This window comes from Mustela putorius, unplaced genomic scaffold, assembly GCF_011764305.1.
Source record: "Mustela putorius furo isolate JIRA1106 unplaced genomic scaffold, ASM1176430v1.1 tig00003909_pilon_pilon_pilon, whole genome shotgun sequence".
NCBI classification, from domain to species: Eukaryota; Metazoa; Chordata; class Mammalia; order Carnivora; family Mustelidae; genus Mustela; species Mustela putorius.
In genome coordinates, this window is record NW_025422057.1 from 36477537 (window position 1) to 36494644 (window position 17108).

General features: G+C 35.5%; 1 protein-coding gene across 10 annotated transcripts in view; it reads right to left on the minus strand.

The window, feature by feature from the left end:
* Positions 1–656: 656 nt before the first annotated feature.
* Positions 657–17108, minus strand: part of KIF20B (kinesin family member 20B) — a 67265-nt gene continuing 50813 nt past the window's right edge. For 5 of the 10 annotated variants that reach the window (XM_045068723.1, XM_004749681.3, XM_004749678.3 and 2 more), the window contains 8 exons: positions 14757–14933; positions 12995–13105; positions 10601–10798; positions 9534–9602; positions 7767–7868; positions 7220–7370; positions 2592–2734; positions 657–905 (listed from right to left, as the gene is read on the minus strand). In XM_045068723.1, coding sequence (XP_044924658.1) covers positions 828–905; positions 2592–2734; positions 7220–7370; positions 7767–7868; positions 9534–9602; positions 10601–10798; positions 12995–13105; positions 14757–14933 — 1029 coding nt within the window. In that variant the 3' untranslated portion in view covers positions 657–827. The remainder of the gene's footprint in view (positions 906–2591; positions 2735–7219; positions 7371–7766; positions 7869–9533; positions 9603–10600; positions 10799–12994; positions 13106–14756; positions 14934–17108) is intronic. The other 5 variants (XM_013054752.2, XM_013054751.2, XM_004749679.3 and 2 more) reach the window with 4 other exon arrangements.

Here is a 17108-nt window from a genome sequence, read left to right on the forward strand (position 1 = left end):
AACCTTAGCTGTATGATCTTATGAAAAGTAAATTTTGTGGGTCTCAGTTTTCTTATCTATATTAAGAAAATGCATTTCTTAGGTCCCTCCAGATCTAAAATTCTATCTTTCCTAGCTAGCTGTGTCTTTTCAGCCTCTAGATGATTCTTTTCTTCCTGCTTCTGATCTTCTGTGTTCCCAAAAAATAGGAAAGCCAACTCTATTTGCTCACTAACAAATAAAAGACATTCTAATTAAAGACTTGAGATCTTTTCTAAATTATGTGCCCACAAATTCTGGTAACTAAGAGACCTATACACACTTACTCCTGGATCTTAGTTATACTCCAAACAGACATGTAAAATCAGTTGTATTTCCTGCCAAATGAAGTAAAAACAATTCATAAGACACTGTTAAATACAGTAATCCAAATATCTGACCTATGATATGAGTAAAAAAACAAAACAAAAAAATAGCATCCTTCCTAGGATCTTCACTGATCCTATGCCTAGGATAAAAGGAAAATGAACAGAGTTTTTATATAGCTTAATATATAACCTTTTCAAATCACTAAGTTGTATACCTGAAACTAATGTAACATTGTATGTCAACTATACTTAAAAAAAGAGAAAGAAAAAGAAACTATTATAAAAAGTCTTAGAAAAGTAGACAAATAGTGCTGTTAATTTATTATCTTTATTGAATTAAAATTATACTATGTATAAAACAGCAATGTATACACAGGAATTAATGCATCATAATATATACAATTATCTTTGAAAAGTCAGGACTCAAGTTACAATGATTATGAACATAAAACCTGTATTAAAACATTTTCCATAAGTGATTTATTTAGCTGTTTTAGTTCGGAGTCGTCGTTTGAGAATCTGATGATCACTTTCCTTTACTTTATGTTCCATCAAAATCTGAAATTAATAATTTCATATTTTTATAAATAAAAGATTATTTATAATTTAGTAAGATCTATTCATGTGCTTAATAATTGAAATAACAGGTACAATGTTTTTGTCCCTTTAGACTATAAGTATACTAATCTATTAAAAAGCATTATCTAAAGTAATAGATTTTGTAATGATTCTTCCAACACTACCTAACATAGGATTAAAATAATATATACCCTATACTGAATACAGGAATATATAGCTTGAAGTAATTACTGAAATATTTGGAGGCAAGTACTTCAAATACTGTTTAAGAAAAAATCTTTCACAGCAACAAATACAAAAATCCCCCCTTATCTGTGGGGCCTATGTTACAAGTGGATGCCTGAAACCAAGGATAGTACCAAACCCTATGTTTATTGTTTTTTCCTATATACCTATGATATACATATACCTATATATACCTATGATACAGTATAACTTATACCTATATGTATATGATATACATATACCTATATACCTATGATACAGTATAACTTATGAGTTAAGCACATTATTATATTAACAATTCACTAATAAAAAAATTATAACAACATACTACAGTGGGTTATGTCAATGTTGTATGTCTCTTCTAAGTATTTTATCTACTGTACTCTCCCTTCTTCTTATGATGATGAGAAATGATAAAATGCCTATGTGATGAGATAAAGTAAGGTGAATGACGTGGAGGCACTGTGACACAGTGCTAGGCTATTACTGATCTTCTGAAATATATCAGAAGAAGAATCATCTGCTTCCAGACCACAAAGACCACAGGACACTGAAACCAAGGAAAGCAAAACCAAGGATAAGAAGGGACTACTGTAGAGCTCGCTTCAGCAGCACATATACTAAGAAGGGACTACTGTATATAACTTAGAAGAATAGAAAGAGCATTATATTGCAACTAAGAAAAGAAAGAACTTCGATCAAGGGAAGAAATTATACATTAATCAGACAGATAATGAAAAATGACCAAGAAAATAGTATTTCCTATTGACCCTAATTCTTCACCACCTGCCTTCCAGTGTCTGGTATCTGACATCTACTGTTGCAAAAGATCTCTGCCCTGATTTCTCTGAGCCACTTTCTGTTGAAGGCTTCTCCTTAAATTACTTTTCTACCATCCCTTTCATCCACTAGGCAAATGCAAGCATGATGGAAAATTAGAACTTTCCCTGTAATAGCACAGATTGTTCTGAGTGAAGAGATGAGTCATCAAGTCAGCATGACAAACTACAGTCTTTTCTTAAAAGAACCTGGAAGGCTTAGAGGAAAGGTGGGAGGAAATGACTGAATGTCAATTCTGTATTTTTACCAGGCCCACTTAGGCCAGATTTGTACAACTCTTGTAATAAAGTTAACAAAAAAAATAGCTGTTAGAAGCAAATAAATGACTGAACTAATAATTCTATTGATGGGATTAAAATTTCTCTGATTAATTTACAAATGTAAATAGGTGACACCTGTATACATTAATGCAGTACTTATAATTATTATAAATTTAACACATCAGATAGCAAAAGTATAACATTTAAAGCATATTCCAAGAGATCTGATCTAAAGAATAAAAATTCAAACCATTATAAAATTCAGATTGTTATGAATACTCCCAAATTAAAAAGAACATGAACAGTTTTATTTTTAAGAAAACCAAAAAGAGTAGCTTACCACTTGCCCAGATATATCAATAGGAGATGAAATTTCATTTGTGTATAATTTCCGTTTGGCCCGTTTTGGTCGAGACACATTTTCTTTACTTACTTCTACATTTGAGAGCTTTGGAGAGCTCATTGTTTCAATTATCTTCTTTGCTGTGAAGGAAAAATTGAAACAAGATAGGATCAGGAAGGGGGCACCTGGGTGGCTCAGTGGGTTAAAGCCTCTGCCTTCGGCTCAGGTCATGATCTCAGGGTCCTGGGATTGAGCCCCGCATCGTGCTCTCTGCTCAGCAGGGTGCCTGCTTCCTCCTCTCTCTCTGCCTGCCTCTCTGACTACTTGTGATCTGTCTCTGTCAAGTAAATAAATAAAATCTTTAAAAAAAAAAAAAAAGATGAGATCAGGAGGGAGACAAACCATAAGAAACTCTTAATCTCATAAAACAAACTGAAGGTTGCTGGGGGGTGGGGCTGTTAGAGATACGGTGGCTGGGTTATGGACACTGGGGAGGCTATCTGCTATGGCGAATGCTGTGAAATGTGTAAGCTTGCTGATTCACAGACCCGTACCTCTGTGGCAAATAATACATTAAATGTTAATTTAAAAAAATTTAAAAATCTTGTTTGGATCTAAAAAAAAAAAAATGTGTGTGTGTGTGTAAATTATTTAAAACCTGAAACAAATAACTTTCTAATTGAAAAGGTATGATCCTTAATAAAGAAAAACATACCAAATTAAAGAGAAAAAGCACTGTGAAAGGACACGACTAGTCAACTCACAAAGAAAAAAATTAACTGTCTCATAAACACATGAATAATGATGAACAGCAAAAACAAAAAAGCAAATAAATAAAACATCATTTGGCTAATGTCAAAAAAGGTCTGGTAAATTAGAGTACAGCCAATAAAATTCAGGTGTTTTTAATGATTTGGAAAGCCTTACGCTGTTATGCAAAAAAGCCTGGACTATGCAGCAGTACACATATGTAAAGATATCCACAATAAATGTTAAGTGAAAGTAGTTTAGAATTGTGAGCCCTTTGCTTATCACTAATACACACAGACACACACACATAGAGTAAATCAAATTCTTAATAGTTGATTGCTTCTGGGAAGTGGAACTTTTGTCTTTCAACAGGTACATATTAATTTTAATAGAAAACATATTTCCATCTGGGAACCTCCTGGGTAGAAAATCCTTGTACATATAATATCAAGTGTATATTTTTAAATAGAAAAAATATTGAAGGAAATATGCTAAACTGAAAATCTACTTGTAAAGTGTTAATTTATCCTTGAAAGACCTGAGCTGCCCAATGTCAGAGCAACCTATTAAGTCAATAAGCCACAATGAAAGTAACACTTAAACCTTTAACTACTTACTGCAATAATAGAATAAGCAAGAGGCAAAACGTAAGAAAGTGCCAACTCCCACCCCCACCTTCTGTCTTTCCCCACGTGTGGTCCAGGTCAGGAAGATCAGCACAGAACTGGGGGGTCACCCCCTGCCGAGGGAGCACTGAACAAAAAGCTCTTGCACTGCAGTTTTATGGATCTTGGGACTGGAGGCCAGAGGAAGGGCTAAGAATGGAAAAGTAAAGTCAGAGGAGATAGTGTCTTCAAGCTTCCCTCCCCTTTCCTGCCATAAGAAGGTCTTAGGCAGAAGTGCCTGAGGAATCTCTCCGCTGAAGGGCCCTGGTAAAGAGGCTCTCAATGAAGGCACCTTGGCTAGAACTGCAGATATGGATCAGGGCATTGCTGGCCAGGGTCCTGAGTCCTTGACTCCTTTCAGAAACTGCTCTCCTTTGCTGTGGGGAGGGCTGTTTTCCCCATGAGGCCTAACAGGTAAAGCCTTTGTAACTGCCTATGGTCAGCCTAAAAAGAAGATTTGGGCCAGTACCACCAAACCCCTCATTACAGTGTGCCAGCCCAATACTAAGAGCTGAGAATAGGAACCATACAGACATGCTGCGCTTATGAAGTTTATACTGTAGTGCAAAAAGTAAGAAAACAAAAATCATAGCTTAACTAATTCAATTTGCACTTTGAAAAGATCACGGGCGGCCACACACTGGATGGACAGGAGATAGATAAGAGGAAAAAGTTGGAAAACCAGTGAATGAAGGAATGAAATAACGGTGATTATCTAGGACAGATTTTTAAAATTAATACCTGTTTTTTCCCCCTACATTTCCAAGTGATCAACAACAGACACAGTGTAGTTATAATACAAAATAGGGGTATCTTCTACTCCTAGAAATAACTTTTAAAAACCCCACACTAGGGGCACCTGGTTGGCCCAGTCAGAAAAGCATTTGACTCTAGATCTCAGGGTTGTGAGTTCAAGCCCCATGCTGGGTACAGAGATTAAATAAATAAACTTAACAAAACAAAAGAACAAATAAACAACAATAACAACAGCAGCAAAAAAACCAGGCACCTGGGTAGCTCAGTCCTTGTGTCTGCCTTCAGCTCAGGTCATGATCTCAGGGTCCTGAGATTAAGCCCTGCATTGGGCTTCCTGCTAAACTGGAAGCCTGCTTCTCCCTCTCCCACTCCCCCTGCTTGTGTTCCCTCTCTTCTGTCTCTCTGTCAAGTAAATAAATGAAATGGAAAAAAATAAAATAAAATAAAGACCCACACCAGGTATACAGGAAGGGAAGAGGTTATAGAGCTGAGTCAACCAAATAAGGAAGTCAGTTACCATATGGGTACTTCCCTGTCGTTGAAAACCTATTTTCTTTTACTATGTAAGTGCTAATCAATATAATTTAAATAAAATACTTATGGATCAAAAATAACAAGTCCTGCCTCTCCACATTCAGACATTTAACAGTTTGCTGTTTGTCCCTTCTATGTTTATACTAATTACGCCTTTTAAAAAAGTACATATTTTTTGAAAAATATATACAAATGGGGTCTGGTAAGTCTGAAGTTCCCAAGCTGTGCACTAACACTAGAGCCAACTCACAAGAGCATATTGAAATATTTTAAATATTCAAAGAAAACAGTGACACACAATAGCTCAAGATAATTCATAGTTTCAAATGATAACATATTACATTTCTTTTGATGATGATGTATCTTTGTAACCCTGATTTTCAGAAGCTGAGTTTTCAGTGGTTGTTTGGCCTTAGTACTAATGGATAAAATATTAGGTGTTTCTCTGGGTACAGGGGAACAATGAAAACAAACAAACAAAAAAATCACTTACTGAGACATTAAGGGCACTGTGAACGAAGAAAGTTCGGGGACCTCTGTGTTAAGTTTTTACAGAAAGTGTATTCAGACTTCTACTATCCCCTGCTTTAGTTCCTTTCCTCCCCCATTCTCCTCACTTCTAGTCTCTAATTTATCTAAGTGCTACCATTGAGGCAATCTCCTGAAAATCTACTCTACTGCCTGTCCCTTTCCCCAATGCTCTCTCCACACTCTCCATGTCAGATATGTACTGTTAACCCAAAGTGCCTGCATGTGCGCTACACTTTCCTGGTACTGTGCCTCTGTTAAAACTGTTCCCCTCCAGCAGATGTGTGTGTGGGTGTATGTGTGTACATATACATGTATGTTTGTGTTTATGTATATGTGTACAGAAAAAGTATAAGTCTTAGTATGTGTTTATACACAGGTAGTTAATAAGGTTAATGCTATATTATAAAGAAAAAAGCATGAAGCAACTAAACCCAATAGATATTTACAGAAATACTTATTTTTGATATATATGGATCGATAATGTTTGTCAATGCATAGAAAAATATACCATTAAGAATATATACCATAATATAGTGGTTACCTCTAGAGGGTGTGATCCTGCCAGGATTTCAATACCCAAGCTAATCCCATCTCTTCCAAAAATTAAAATTTTCCCTTAGCCTCTGAATCAAAATAGCTCTCTTCCCTCCAATACTACCACAGCATTTTGCTTGAACCCTATAAGTACATGAAGCAAGCCGCTTTGAATTAATTTGATCCTTGAAGAACACAGAGCTTTGGGGTTCTGACCCTTGCATAATGTCAAAAATCTGAGTTCAACTTTTGACGCTCCAAAAAGTTAACTACTAATAGCCTACTGTTGATCACAACTCTTACTGATTAACACACATTTTGTATGCATTATATAGTGAATTCTAACAATAAACTAGAGAAAACAAAATGTTATTGAGAAAAATCATAAGAGAAAATACATTTACAGTAGTGTACTTATCAAAAAACATCCATGGGGCACCTGTGTGACTCAGTCAGTTAGGCCTTTGAATTTTGATTCTGGCTCAGGTTATGATTTCAGGGCTGAGAGATTAAGCCCTCTGTCGGGCTTCACGCTGAACATGGAGCCTGCTTGGGATTCTCTTTCCCTCTACCTCTGCTCCCACCTCTAAAAACAAAAGAAAACAAAAACCATCCACATATACGTCAACCTGTGCTGTTCAAACCCGTGTTGCTCAAGGCTCAACTGTACTCACACATGGTTCATTCTCTTCCACTCCAGTGAACGTCTAAGCATCACACCCTCTCATACTCTCCCATAGTAATCAAAATAAGACAATGTCTGTTAGAACAATGGTAATCACTGTTGTTGAGTTTACACACTAGTCGGATATTAGAAAACATCTAACATAAAAGGTCATTTAGTTTTCTGCAAACCTTTTGATTGAAGAATTGTTGGAGAATGTTGTAAGAAGTCTCCAAATTTCTGTAGTGTTCCTTCTTTTTTCTTAGTGGTCACATTTGTACTAACTGTGGACGCCTGACTCCGTAAAGAGTATGTTTTCTTAGATGATGGACGTGTAGAAACCTAAAAAACAAACATTTTTTGTTACCATCAATGAGAAATGTTAACAGGAAACAGTTGTAACCATAGCTGAATAAAAAGAGGCCACAAATTCGCAGGCAAGGAACTTGGGAGTAAGTAAATGAGAGGAGGGTAAAAGAACCAAGGCATAGCAAGATGGGTGTGACAGGCTGATAAGACGGATTCCGAAGTATTGAAGGGCCTGCTGCTGGCCCAATGCTGAAGGCTATACTCTAAGCCAAGTTAGATGAATAAGAAATGGAATATAAATGAGTTAGAACTGGACAAAAGTGGATTTCTGAGTAATTACTGATCAACTTTTACATCTTTATTTTTATATTCTACTTTATAAATGTAAGTTAAGAAAATGGTCAATTCTGAACACATTTAAAGACAAACCTTTTGTTCCTTTTTGACAGAAGAATTTCTATGCTCAGAAACAGGAGACTTCAGATTAGGTCTGGGTGTAGCATTCTTTTTATTTTCACATTTCACCAAGTCCTAAAATTAATGAATTTCAGTACTAGTTAATTCCTAACAATATTTTCTTTGTCTGGGCTTTTAAAAAAGGATGATTTTTTTTTCTTTTGAAGATTTTATTTATTTATTTGACAGAGAAATAGAGAGAGATCATAAGTAGGCAGAGTAGCAGGCAGAGAGAGAAGGGGGAAGCTGGCTCCTGGCTGAGCAGAGAGCCAATGGAGGCTTGATCCCAGGACCCTGAGATCATGACCTGAGCCGAAGGCAGAAGCTTAACCCATGGAGCCACCCAGGCATCCCAAGATGATGGTTTTTAACCAAGGGTGATTTTGACCCTAGGAGACATTGACAACGTCTGGAGATATTCTGGGTTGTCATTGCTGGGGTAGGAAGGTGTTTACTGGCAACTAGTAGTAGAGGCCAGCAATGCTCCTAAATACCCTTATAAATGCATAGGAGAGCCTTCCAAAACAGAGGTGTATAAACCCAATATCAATCATGCTGAACTTGAAAAACCCTGACCGAAGTTATGACTTTTTCTCCCAACTTTATTGAGGTATTATTGACATATAACATAGGTAAGTTTAAGATGTACAATGTGAGGATTTAATACACACATATATGGGAACATGACTGAAGGTATGAATTTTTCACACACATCATAAATAATGAAATTACATAAGCTAAATAAGAAATAGTAGAAGGGATACATCTTTTATTTGAACCCCATTTCTAAAATATAGCAATACATCTACTCTTTCCCCAACTCCCAAATCATGCAGAGTCTCTATGTTTAAGAACTCTTACTGAAATCTGGCAGCATCAAAAACAAAACAGAACAAGAACAAGTAAAAATCTTCAGTATAAGCACAGGCAAAATGTTAAAATCAAGAAATATAATCTATCTTCCCTACCTAAATAGGTATGACATATTACTTTTTTTCTCCCATAGAACTTCTCTTAGGACAAAGTCTCCTGTAATATATTAACTGAATCAAACTCATACAAATCGTAGTTGTACCAAAGATTATAAACATAAAAGGGAAAAAAAAAAAAGCAAGAAAAGAAACAAAGAAAACATTATGACTGAACCTCAGAATTCAAGTTACAAAGCAGAAGTCATAAGGGTAATAAGAAGTGGACTTCCTGAAAGGGGAAAGACAGATGGCATCAATGGGAAACAAATGCACAGTAGTAATGAATCATACTTGCAGTGTGCATTGAAGAGGGCTCTAGAGTCTTCACTGGGTTAGAACGTACAAAGCACTACACAAGTGGTTGTCATGAGGACCTTACAACACTCGGTTTACTAGAGCAGTGAAGAACTAGTCAAATCAGGAAAAACCTTCAATTTCTACATGATTTATCTACACCAATCTGGATATCTATTCTGAAAAACACTTGAGTAGTGTATATACAAACAGTAAAATGAATAAAATAATGGGTTTTCAAATCCCTGAATACACAACCAATTTTTTCTTTTCCCTTGAAAAAAATGAATCAAGGAAAAGTCAAAATAGATCATAATGAAATTAAAATACTATTTTAATGTTATCTAAAATTTATTAAATATAAATTAAATAAATATTGAATAAAAGTTAAATAAGGCTCTACTAAACAAGCACTAAAGTATTCTAGATGTAGCAGGAAAGATGATAAATAAATTTCATTTGGCAAATTTATTACCTGACAGAGAGCCTCAGGAGTATGGTTAATATTATTTCTGCTCTTCCACCAGCTTGAAAATATACTACTCTTTAAAGAGGTAGGAAAAAAAAAGTTGAAGAAAGTTATTGTGCTAGAGAGTTTATAATTAGTTTTAAATTTAAAACAAGTTACTTTTTAAAATAAATATTACCATTTATTATGTATCCACCAAATGTGGAACAAAAGCTAAGCATTTTAAACATATTATCTCTAATCCTTTATTTCCAAAAGTAGTAAACTGAGAATGAGAAAGTTTATGTGACCAGCCAAACCTGCTTGACTAGGATATGGCAGAAGATTAGCCAACCCTACAATCAGAGAGCTACAGTACAAAGTAGTAAAGAGTTTGTATCCTACCACTAAACAGAGGGCCACATTTTAATATACCAGCTGATAGAAAAAGTCTCTCTTCCAAAATCTACTATAACCATAGGGAACTAGATTTTACTTAAATAACAAAGAGTATACTCGAGCAATTTAGCCATTTGGTTTCTGTAATTTATCAACCCTTTTCTCTTCCAATAGAGGGAAAAGCCACTAAGTTTGAACAGGACTGGTATACTGAAATAGCTTTCCTCTGAAATCTACCATCGATCAACCTATCACAGCTTCGATGAAACAAAGGCTAAGTTTTAAAATAACCCTAAGCTTTTTGTTTAAGGACTATTCAACTACAATAATAGTCTTTATTTTTCAAGATTTTATTTATTTATTTGACAGAGAGAGAGAGAGACAGCGAGAGAAGGAACACAAGCAGGGGGAGTGAGAGAGGGAGAGGCAGGCTTCCTGCTAAGCAGGAAGCCCACTGCAGGGCTTGATCCCAGGACCCTGGGATCATGACATGAGCCAAAGGCAGACGCTTAACGACGGAACCAGTAAGGTGCCCCACAATAATATTCTTAAGGAGTACAAAATTTGCCACAAATTATGATTTTGGTCTCCAATAACAGTGCTTATGAACAAGAAGGCTGTATGAAAGTTTAATTATGTATAATAACTAAGCTTAAGTTTTGCTTGTTAAATTTACTCACTAGTTAAGTACTTACCTCCTCCATTTCATTACTCTTCCTCTTCCGGGCCTTGGGAATCTTAACCGTCACGGGTAAAGTGCAACCAGGGTGTTTCACTGCCATTTTGTTTGGACGTAAAGGTGTAAATTGAATCTCTAACTCAGGTTTTGGAAATCGAGTGGTTTGATTATTTTCTGTTGACACTTCACAAGAGTCAAGAACTACAGAGCCATCCTACAACAGAATTAAAAAGAAAAACAAATCTTATTTGCAGAATATGAATTCATGAATCACCAAGAATTAACTCTTTCAAATACCTATCAGAGACAATGAATTGGAAAAGATTAAAAGAGTGCTGGGTCAAATAAACCACAGCAAGGGCAGAAAGATAAAGTTATGATCTACTCTTTCCAGGTTTATACATGATATGTTAAAATCCAAGGAAACAGAGATCAGTATTTCCCAAACTTGTATGATCATAAGGATAATTTAGACAATTTGTTTAAAAAAGATTCTTGGACCCTACCACAAACCTACTACTGAGTTTGTTGGTACTCCATTTTTATTTTGCACCCAGAACAAAGAGCCTCACTAGTCCCACCTGCCTCTTAGTCCTGGCCCCAGGAGGCAGCCCCCGTGATGTGGGAGAGCACTGCTACTGGAGTCAGGGATGACTGGTTTGAATACTAGTTCTGCTCACCTCTTACTCTGGGTTACTTTGAGAAGCTTCCTTAATCTCTTCACTTTTTTTCTTTTCTCTTGTTGACAAAGGCTTATCTACTTCCAGGGTTACCATGAAGAATAGATTATGGGACCTCCTGCATCACAAACCTACTAAATCAGCAATCTCCTAGGAAAGAGTCTAGGATTTTTAATAAGCACCCTAGTTAAGGTAGATTAAATTGGCTTCTAATTCTTTGTTACTCTTCCCATTGAGAAATGGAGTCTCATTCCCCTTCCTTGAATCTTGAGTGGTCCTTAAAGACTGCCATGGCCAGCAGGATGTGGTGGAAATAACATCAACGTTCTGAGGCTCAATCATAAGAAGCCTATAACTGCTATCCTGTCCTCTTTGAAAAGTTATTTCCACTTCAAAATGCCGCATTCAGAATGCAGCCACTGTGCTTTGAGAAGCCCAAGCCACAGGGAGAGGCCACATATAGGTCCAGCTGAGCTCCCAGAAATCAACTTTTAGCTCTATGAATGAATCACTTCAGACTTTAAGCAAAACAGAGCATATTGATTTCATAAAGGCAAGAAAAATATACAAACCAGCATAACAAAACCACTCCCCAGAATACACAGTAACTTTTGGAATTCGTAGTAAGAATTGGAATCAGGAGGTTTAGAACATAAATTTATGTATATATATATATAGTTGTATCAACATACATAAATTTATATATAAATTGATAAAGAAATGTTCCATATATAACTGCCTTTGCAATCAAGATTAATCTTGTTTATGAATTAACTTCAAACTTTTCTTCAAATGATATGATCTTAGTCTCTAAGGCCAATGCTAATTATCTGAAATTCCACCAAAAACTATCAAAGAAAGGGCAAGAGAAAAGAAATGACTACTGCTATTTCTCCAGCTTAAGATACCCCTCTCTTCCTATTCATAGCTCAGTAAAATCTATTCACCTCAAGACCCACTATGATGTTAGCTTCTCTAATCCACATCCACAACCACTCAGGAAAAACTCATCATATCTTCCTCTCAGGCAATGTTCCTCTTAGCACTCTTCATGACTCTTAGTCCACAAGAAGAAGTCAAACAAGTAGTCATTTAGGCATCTGTCTTACTACATTCTTTACTCCTTGAGGATGGCGATCGTGCCTTATGTTTGTCTCAGTATTTAGCAATGTTCCCAACCATTGTTCCCAACCATTTCATTGTTTAAAAACAAATGAAAAAAAGGAATTTTGTCTTCAAAACTTTAAGTGGCATAGAATTTTTATCTATTTCATAGGTAATCTAAGACTCTATCTATTATCCAAAGTGATTCATAGAACCCCAAGCCCACTACAGATTAAGGAAACTCACTGTGAATTACTGAGATATGGTGACAAAGTTATTAAATGGGTACAATTTAAAAAAAAATATATTGAATAGAATAGACATCTTATGAGGACATCATCCATGCTTTATCTTTTGCAGGATTTCCTATTTCTGACCATCAAGTTTGTTTATAATAACAGATCTGTTGTTTGCAATGAGTATCATTTTGAGAAGAGATTAATACCATTTGGGGATCTAATCTTCCAAAAGAATTTCACTTCTCAAAAGGCTTTAGGTTTTCCTTCCCAAAGCCAAGAGCACATACACATAACTGCACAGCAAGATACTAAACTTGCAAGTGTTATTTACTAATTAACAGTCACTGTAAAGAGGGTAAAAAGTAGACTGAGTTACCAAATGCCCACCTCTACCTCATTCCTAGAAACTTCACAACTTGTTGACTGAGGTTCCATTTCAACTCTGCCAGGATCCATTGAACTCAGATGTGTAGGCTTGATATCGACATTTTGTTCTTCCTAAGAAATATTAAAACAAGCCACTGTAACCAAATATATATTAAAACACTTCACCTGAAGAAAAGAAAATCAAGATTTGGGTGGATTAAATCACGGAAGTAATGAAAGACTTCCTCCTCTCATTCTCAGAGACTTAGGAAAGGCTGGGAAACTTGCCAGCCCCTGGCCCTGATTGAAAGAGAAATCTAAAAGACTACTTTCAATTTTCAAAATTTTAAGTGTATTCTCTCATTTTACTTTCATTCCAACTCTCTCAGCTAAATTTGGCAAGAATAATCATTCCTACTTTCTAGATGAGGAAACCAAAACCTAAAGACGTAAAATCACATGGCTAAGATCTGTATTAAGTTGGAAGTGCTGGAACCCCAGCAACCGCTTTGACGACACCATTCTGAAAAACTCGAGGAGTCTTGAGAATGCAACTACAGTATCAGAGTAGAAAAGACCATATTGATAACTAAACCTTTTCTTGCTGCACACCTCATCCCTTTTTCTGTCATAGGGTATGTTCTATCCCTATACTCTATTTAAGGGATATATAAAGAAATATCAGATTATATTTTTAAACTTCATAAATTCCACCATTCCACCTTGATAAACTTGATAAATTCCACAATTCCACCACTTGAAAAATTCTGCCTTCTCACAACTGCCATTAAAAGCAGAAGTCATATATATTCCTTATGTCACCTACCCAGATAAAAAAGGTTGTACCGAATCTACAATATGGAACAACTAGCATGTATTGACATCCACTTTGGTAAAAACTGTGCTAACTGTTTTGCAAATGTTCTCAATTTTCACAACTCTATTAGGAAGACATTACTATCTCTGTTTTAGAGAAGTTCAGATGTAGTAAGTAATTTTCCCAAAGATCCCGAAACCACAGTGACAGCAACACACACCTAGTTTTGCTGTTTCTAGTCTGTGCTGTTTATAACACGTGCTACTACCTCTTTTTTTTAGCAGTCTTCCTCTTAGGATCATGAAGTCTTTTGTTGTGACAGACAGGCACATACATTTATCTTCCTATTGTCTGGAGGCAGCAAATTTTTAAGCATTGATCATTTATTTTGGAAAGACTAGCTTCAGATGTACCCTGATTCGATTACACCAGGAAGTAGCTATCTGTGAAATGCAATCCTCTCTCCATGCAGGGTTCCCAACCCTGATGTAATATTACAAAAGTAACTCCTGAATGACTCACCATCGTGAGTCACTATCAAAACAATTCATTTTCAAAACAATTCATATCTTTATATAGTCAACTATATAGTTGTTAGGGTGGGACCAAGTATTTAAATATTACCAAGGGTTCAGGTTGAATCACATTTCCACATTTGAGAGGTAGATGAGGGACTAAATCACAAATTGTTTATTTTCTAATTACGCTACCTGAAAGATATGACCAAAATATTTGAAGAAGTACTATTTCTCAGTTGGTCACTGGCAAATCAATCATAATGATAAAACTCTGAAAACATGACATACATAATAACTACCCAAATAACTCTTCCAACTCTGATTCCTCTGTGATCTATTGAAACTTATTTTTCTATCTCCTGAGAGTTAATCAATTAAATAATTGTGAAAAATTCCTGTGTTCAATTAAAAAAAAGGCACTGAAAGATAAGGGTAAGATTCTACTCACGGTTTCAGGAGGCTCCAACGTGATCTTTCTTAATTGCTCAATTTCATTATCTTTCTGGATATTACTGGAGATCAGTTCCTTCAGCTGTACTTCCAAAGCTGCAACCAGTCGATCCCGTTCTTCTCGCCACTTCTGAAGATTCTCATCTTTCTCTGCCAGTTGTGCTCTAAGTATTTCCTAACCAGAAAATAAAGAAAACATTATGAAAGTAAGAATTTTTTGAAATTTTTACTAGAAATAACACAACTATGAATAAAACAAGGAACAAACTACATAGTTAAGGCTAGATAACATATTTACTTGTAAAACAAAATACACAATGCCTTTCCATATTTACTGCCCACATGCTGTATTTATCCTTATCCCACCCTCATTCCAAGAATCAGTTTATTGGCCACTTTTTCAAAAAGCAATTATGGCTTTTAAACTAATGCTAGCATTTCCCCCAGTATTTTGGAAATGAGAGGGTAATACTACAGTCAAGCAAATGACAAACTAATAGGAAAAAACAACAGAGAAATGAAAATTTGAAATATCATTTTCAATGAGTTCTAAAACCATGATAGTAATGAATTAAAGAAAATATGCATCAGACCTAAACATGAGGAGCCACAAAACACTGCTGAAAGAAAAATACATCAATAAATGGAGAGATAATTTGTGCTAATGATCAAAAGACTCCATATTGTTAAGATGTCAGTTTTCCCTAAATAGATCTAAACAAAGTCAAAACAATCTCAATCAAAATCCAGGCAGGTGAGAGTGCAAGTATATGGAAATGGGAAGGCTCACTGTAAAAGTTATATGAAAATGCAAACGATCTAGAATAGTAAAAATTATGTTGAAGATGAAGAACAAAGTAGGAATAAATACACTGTCATTTCAAACCTACTATAATAATCAAGACAATGTGATACTGGTAGGAACAGAGATCAGTGGAATTGAAAAGAAGGTCTACAAGCTCACGGTCAATTGACATTCTACAATAACACCAAAATAAGCCAGTGGAGGAAAGGACAGTCTTTTCAATAAAGAATGCTGGAACAACAGCCAAATGAAAAAAAAAAAAAGAACCCCAATCCCAATCTCATACCATATACAAAAAGTAATCTTTGGACAAAAGTGCCAGAGCAGTGGGAAAGTTTTTTTGTCAATAAGTACTATCAGGAAAATTAGTAACCCACATTAAAAAATTAGTCTTGATGCCTAACTCACTCCAACACAAAACTCAATACTAGAATCAAAATAGGAAAGGTAAAAACCTATACAGGAAAAAGTGTAAGAGAACATCTTCATGTCTTTAGGGTTAATAAAGGAAAAGATCAGGAAAATGAACTAAAATATATTTAAGAACTCGAATTCATAAAAAGGCATTAAGGGAATAAAAAGTAAACTAGAAACTGAAAAAAGGTACTTGCAACACATGACAAGGATAGGAGGGTTCCCATCCAGAAAGCATAAGAAGCTCCTACATACCAACTAGAAAAAGCCAGATAGTCCAAGAGGAAAAAGGTACAGGGCCCCATAATCTTCAACCTCATTAATACTCAGGGAAAAGCACATTAAAACCATAAAAAATAACCAGTGATACCACATTTTTAAAAATATACAGCAACCCTAATACTAATTAGAGTATAAATGGAGTATAACTACTCTGAAAACCAACCTGACATTCTACCAGAGTTCGACACACAAATACCCTATCATCCAACACTTCCATTCTTAGCTAATTATGCAAGAGAAATGCATGCACATGTGACTGAGAGAAATGTATAAAAATGTTTATGGGAGAATTTACATGTAATATCTCAAAGCAGAAAATAATTCACATATCCTCAGTATTAAAATGAAGAGGCCATGGTATATTCATACACTGCAATATTCAGTAATGAAAACGGACTAATTCCAGCTATATGTGACATGAGTAATTCTCACAAACATAATGCTGAAAGAAGCCAGGTACAAACAAATGCATCCTGCATAATTCCATTTACATAAAAGTGAAAACTGGCCAAAACAAAAGTATAACATTAAGACAGAATAGTTATTACCACTAGGAAAGAAACAGAAGAGGAGCCCCCTGGGGGGGCTGGTAATGTTCTATTTCTTGAAATGGGTGGTACTTAAGTGGACACTGACTTTACAACAGTTCATAGAATTATCGTTAGTTTTATTTACTGTGATTTACTGCATTACATGTGACAATTTTATAAATTAACAATTTATACCTTAATATGACAGGACATACATCCTAGGTATAACTGCAAAGAAATATATGGGAGAAAGAAGGAAGCTAGCTTTCTCTAGGATTAAAAACTGAAAGTAGGTTTTGGGCACCTAGGGGGTTCAGTC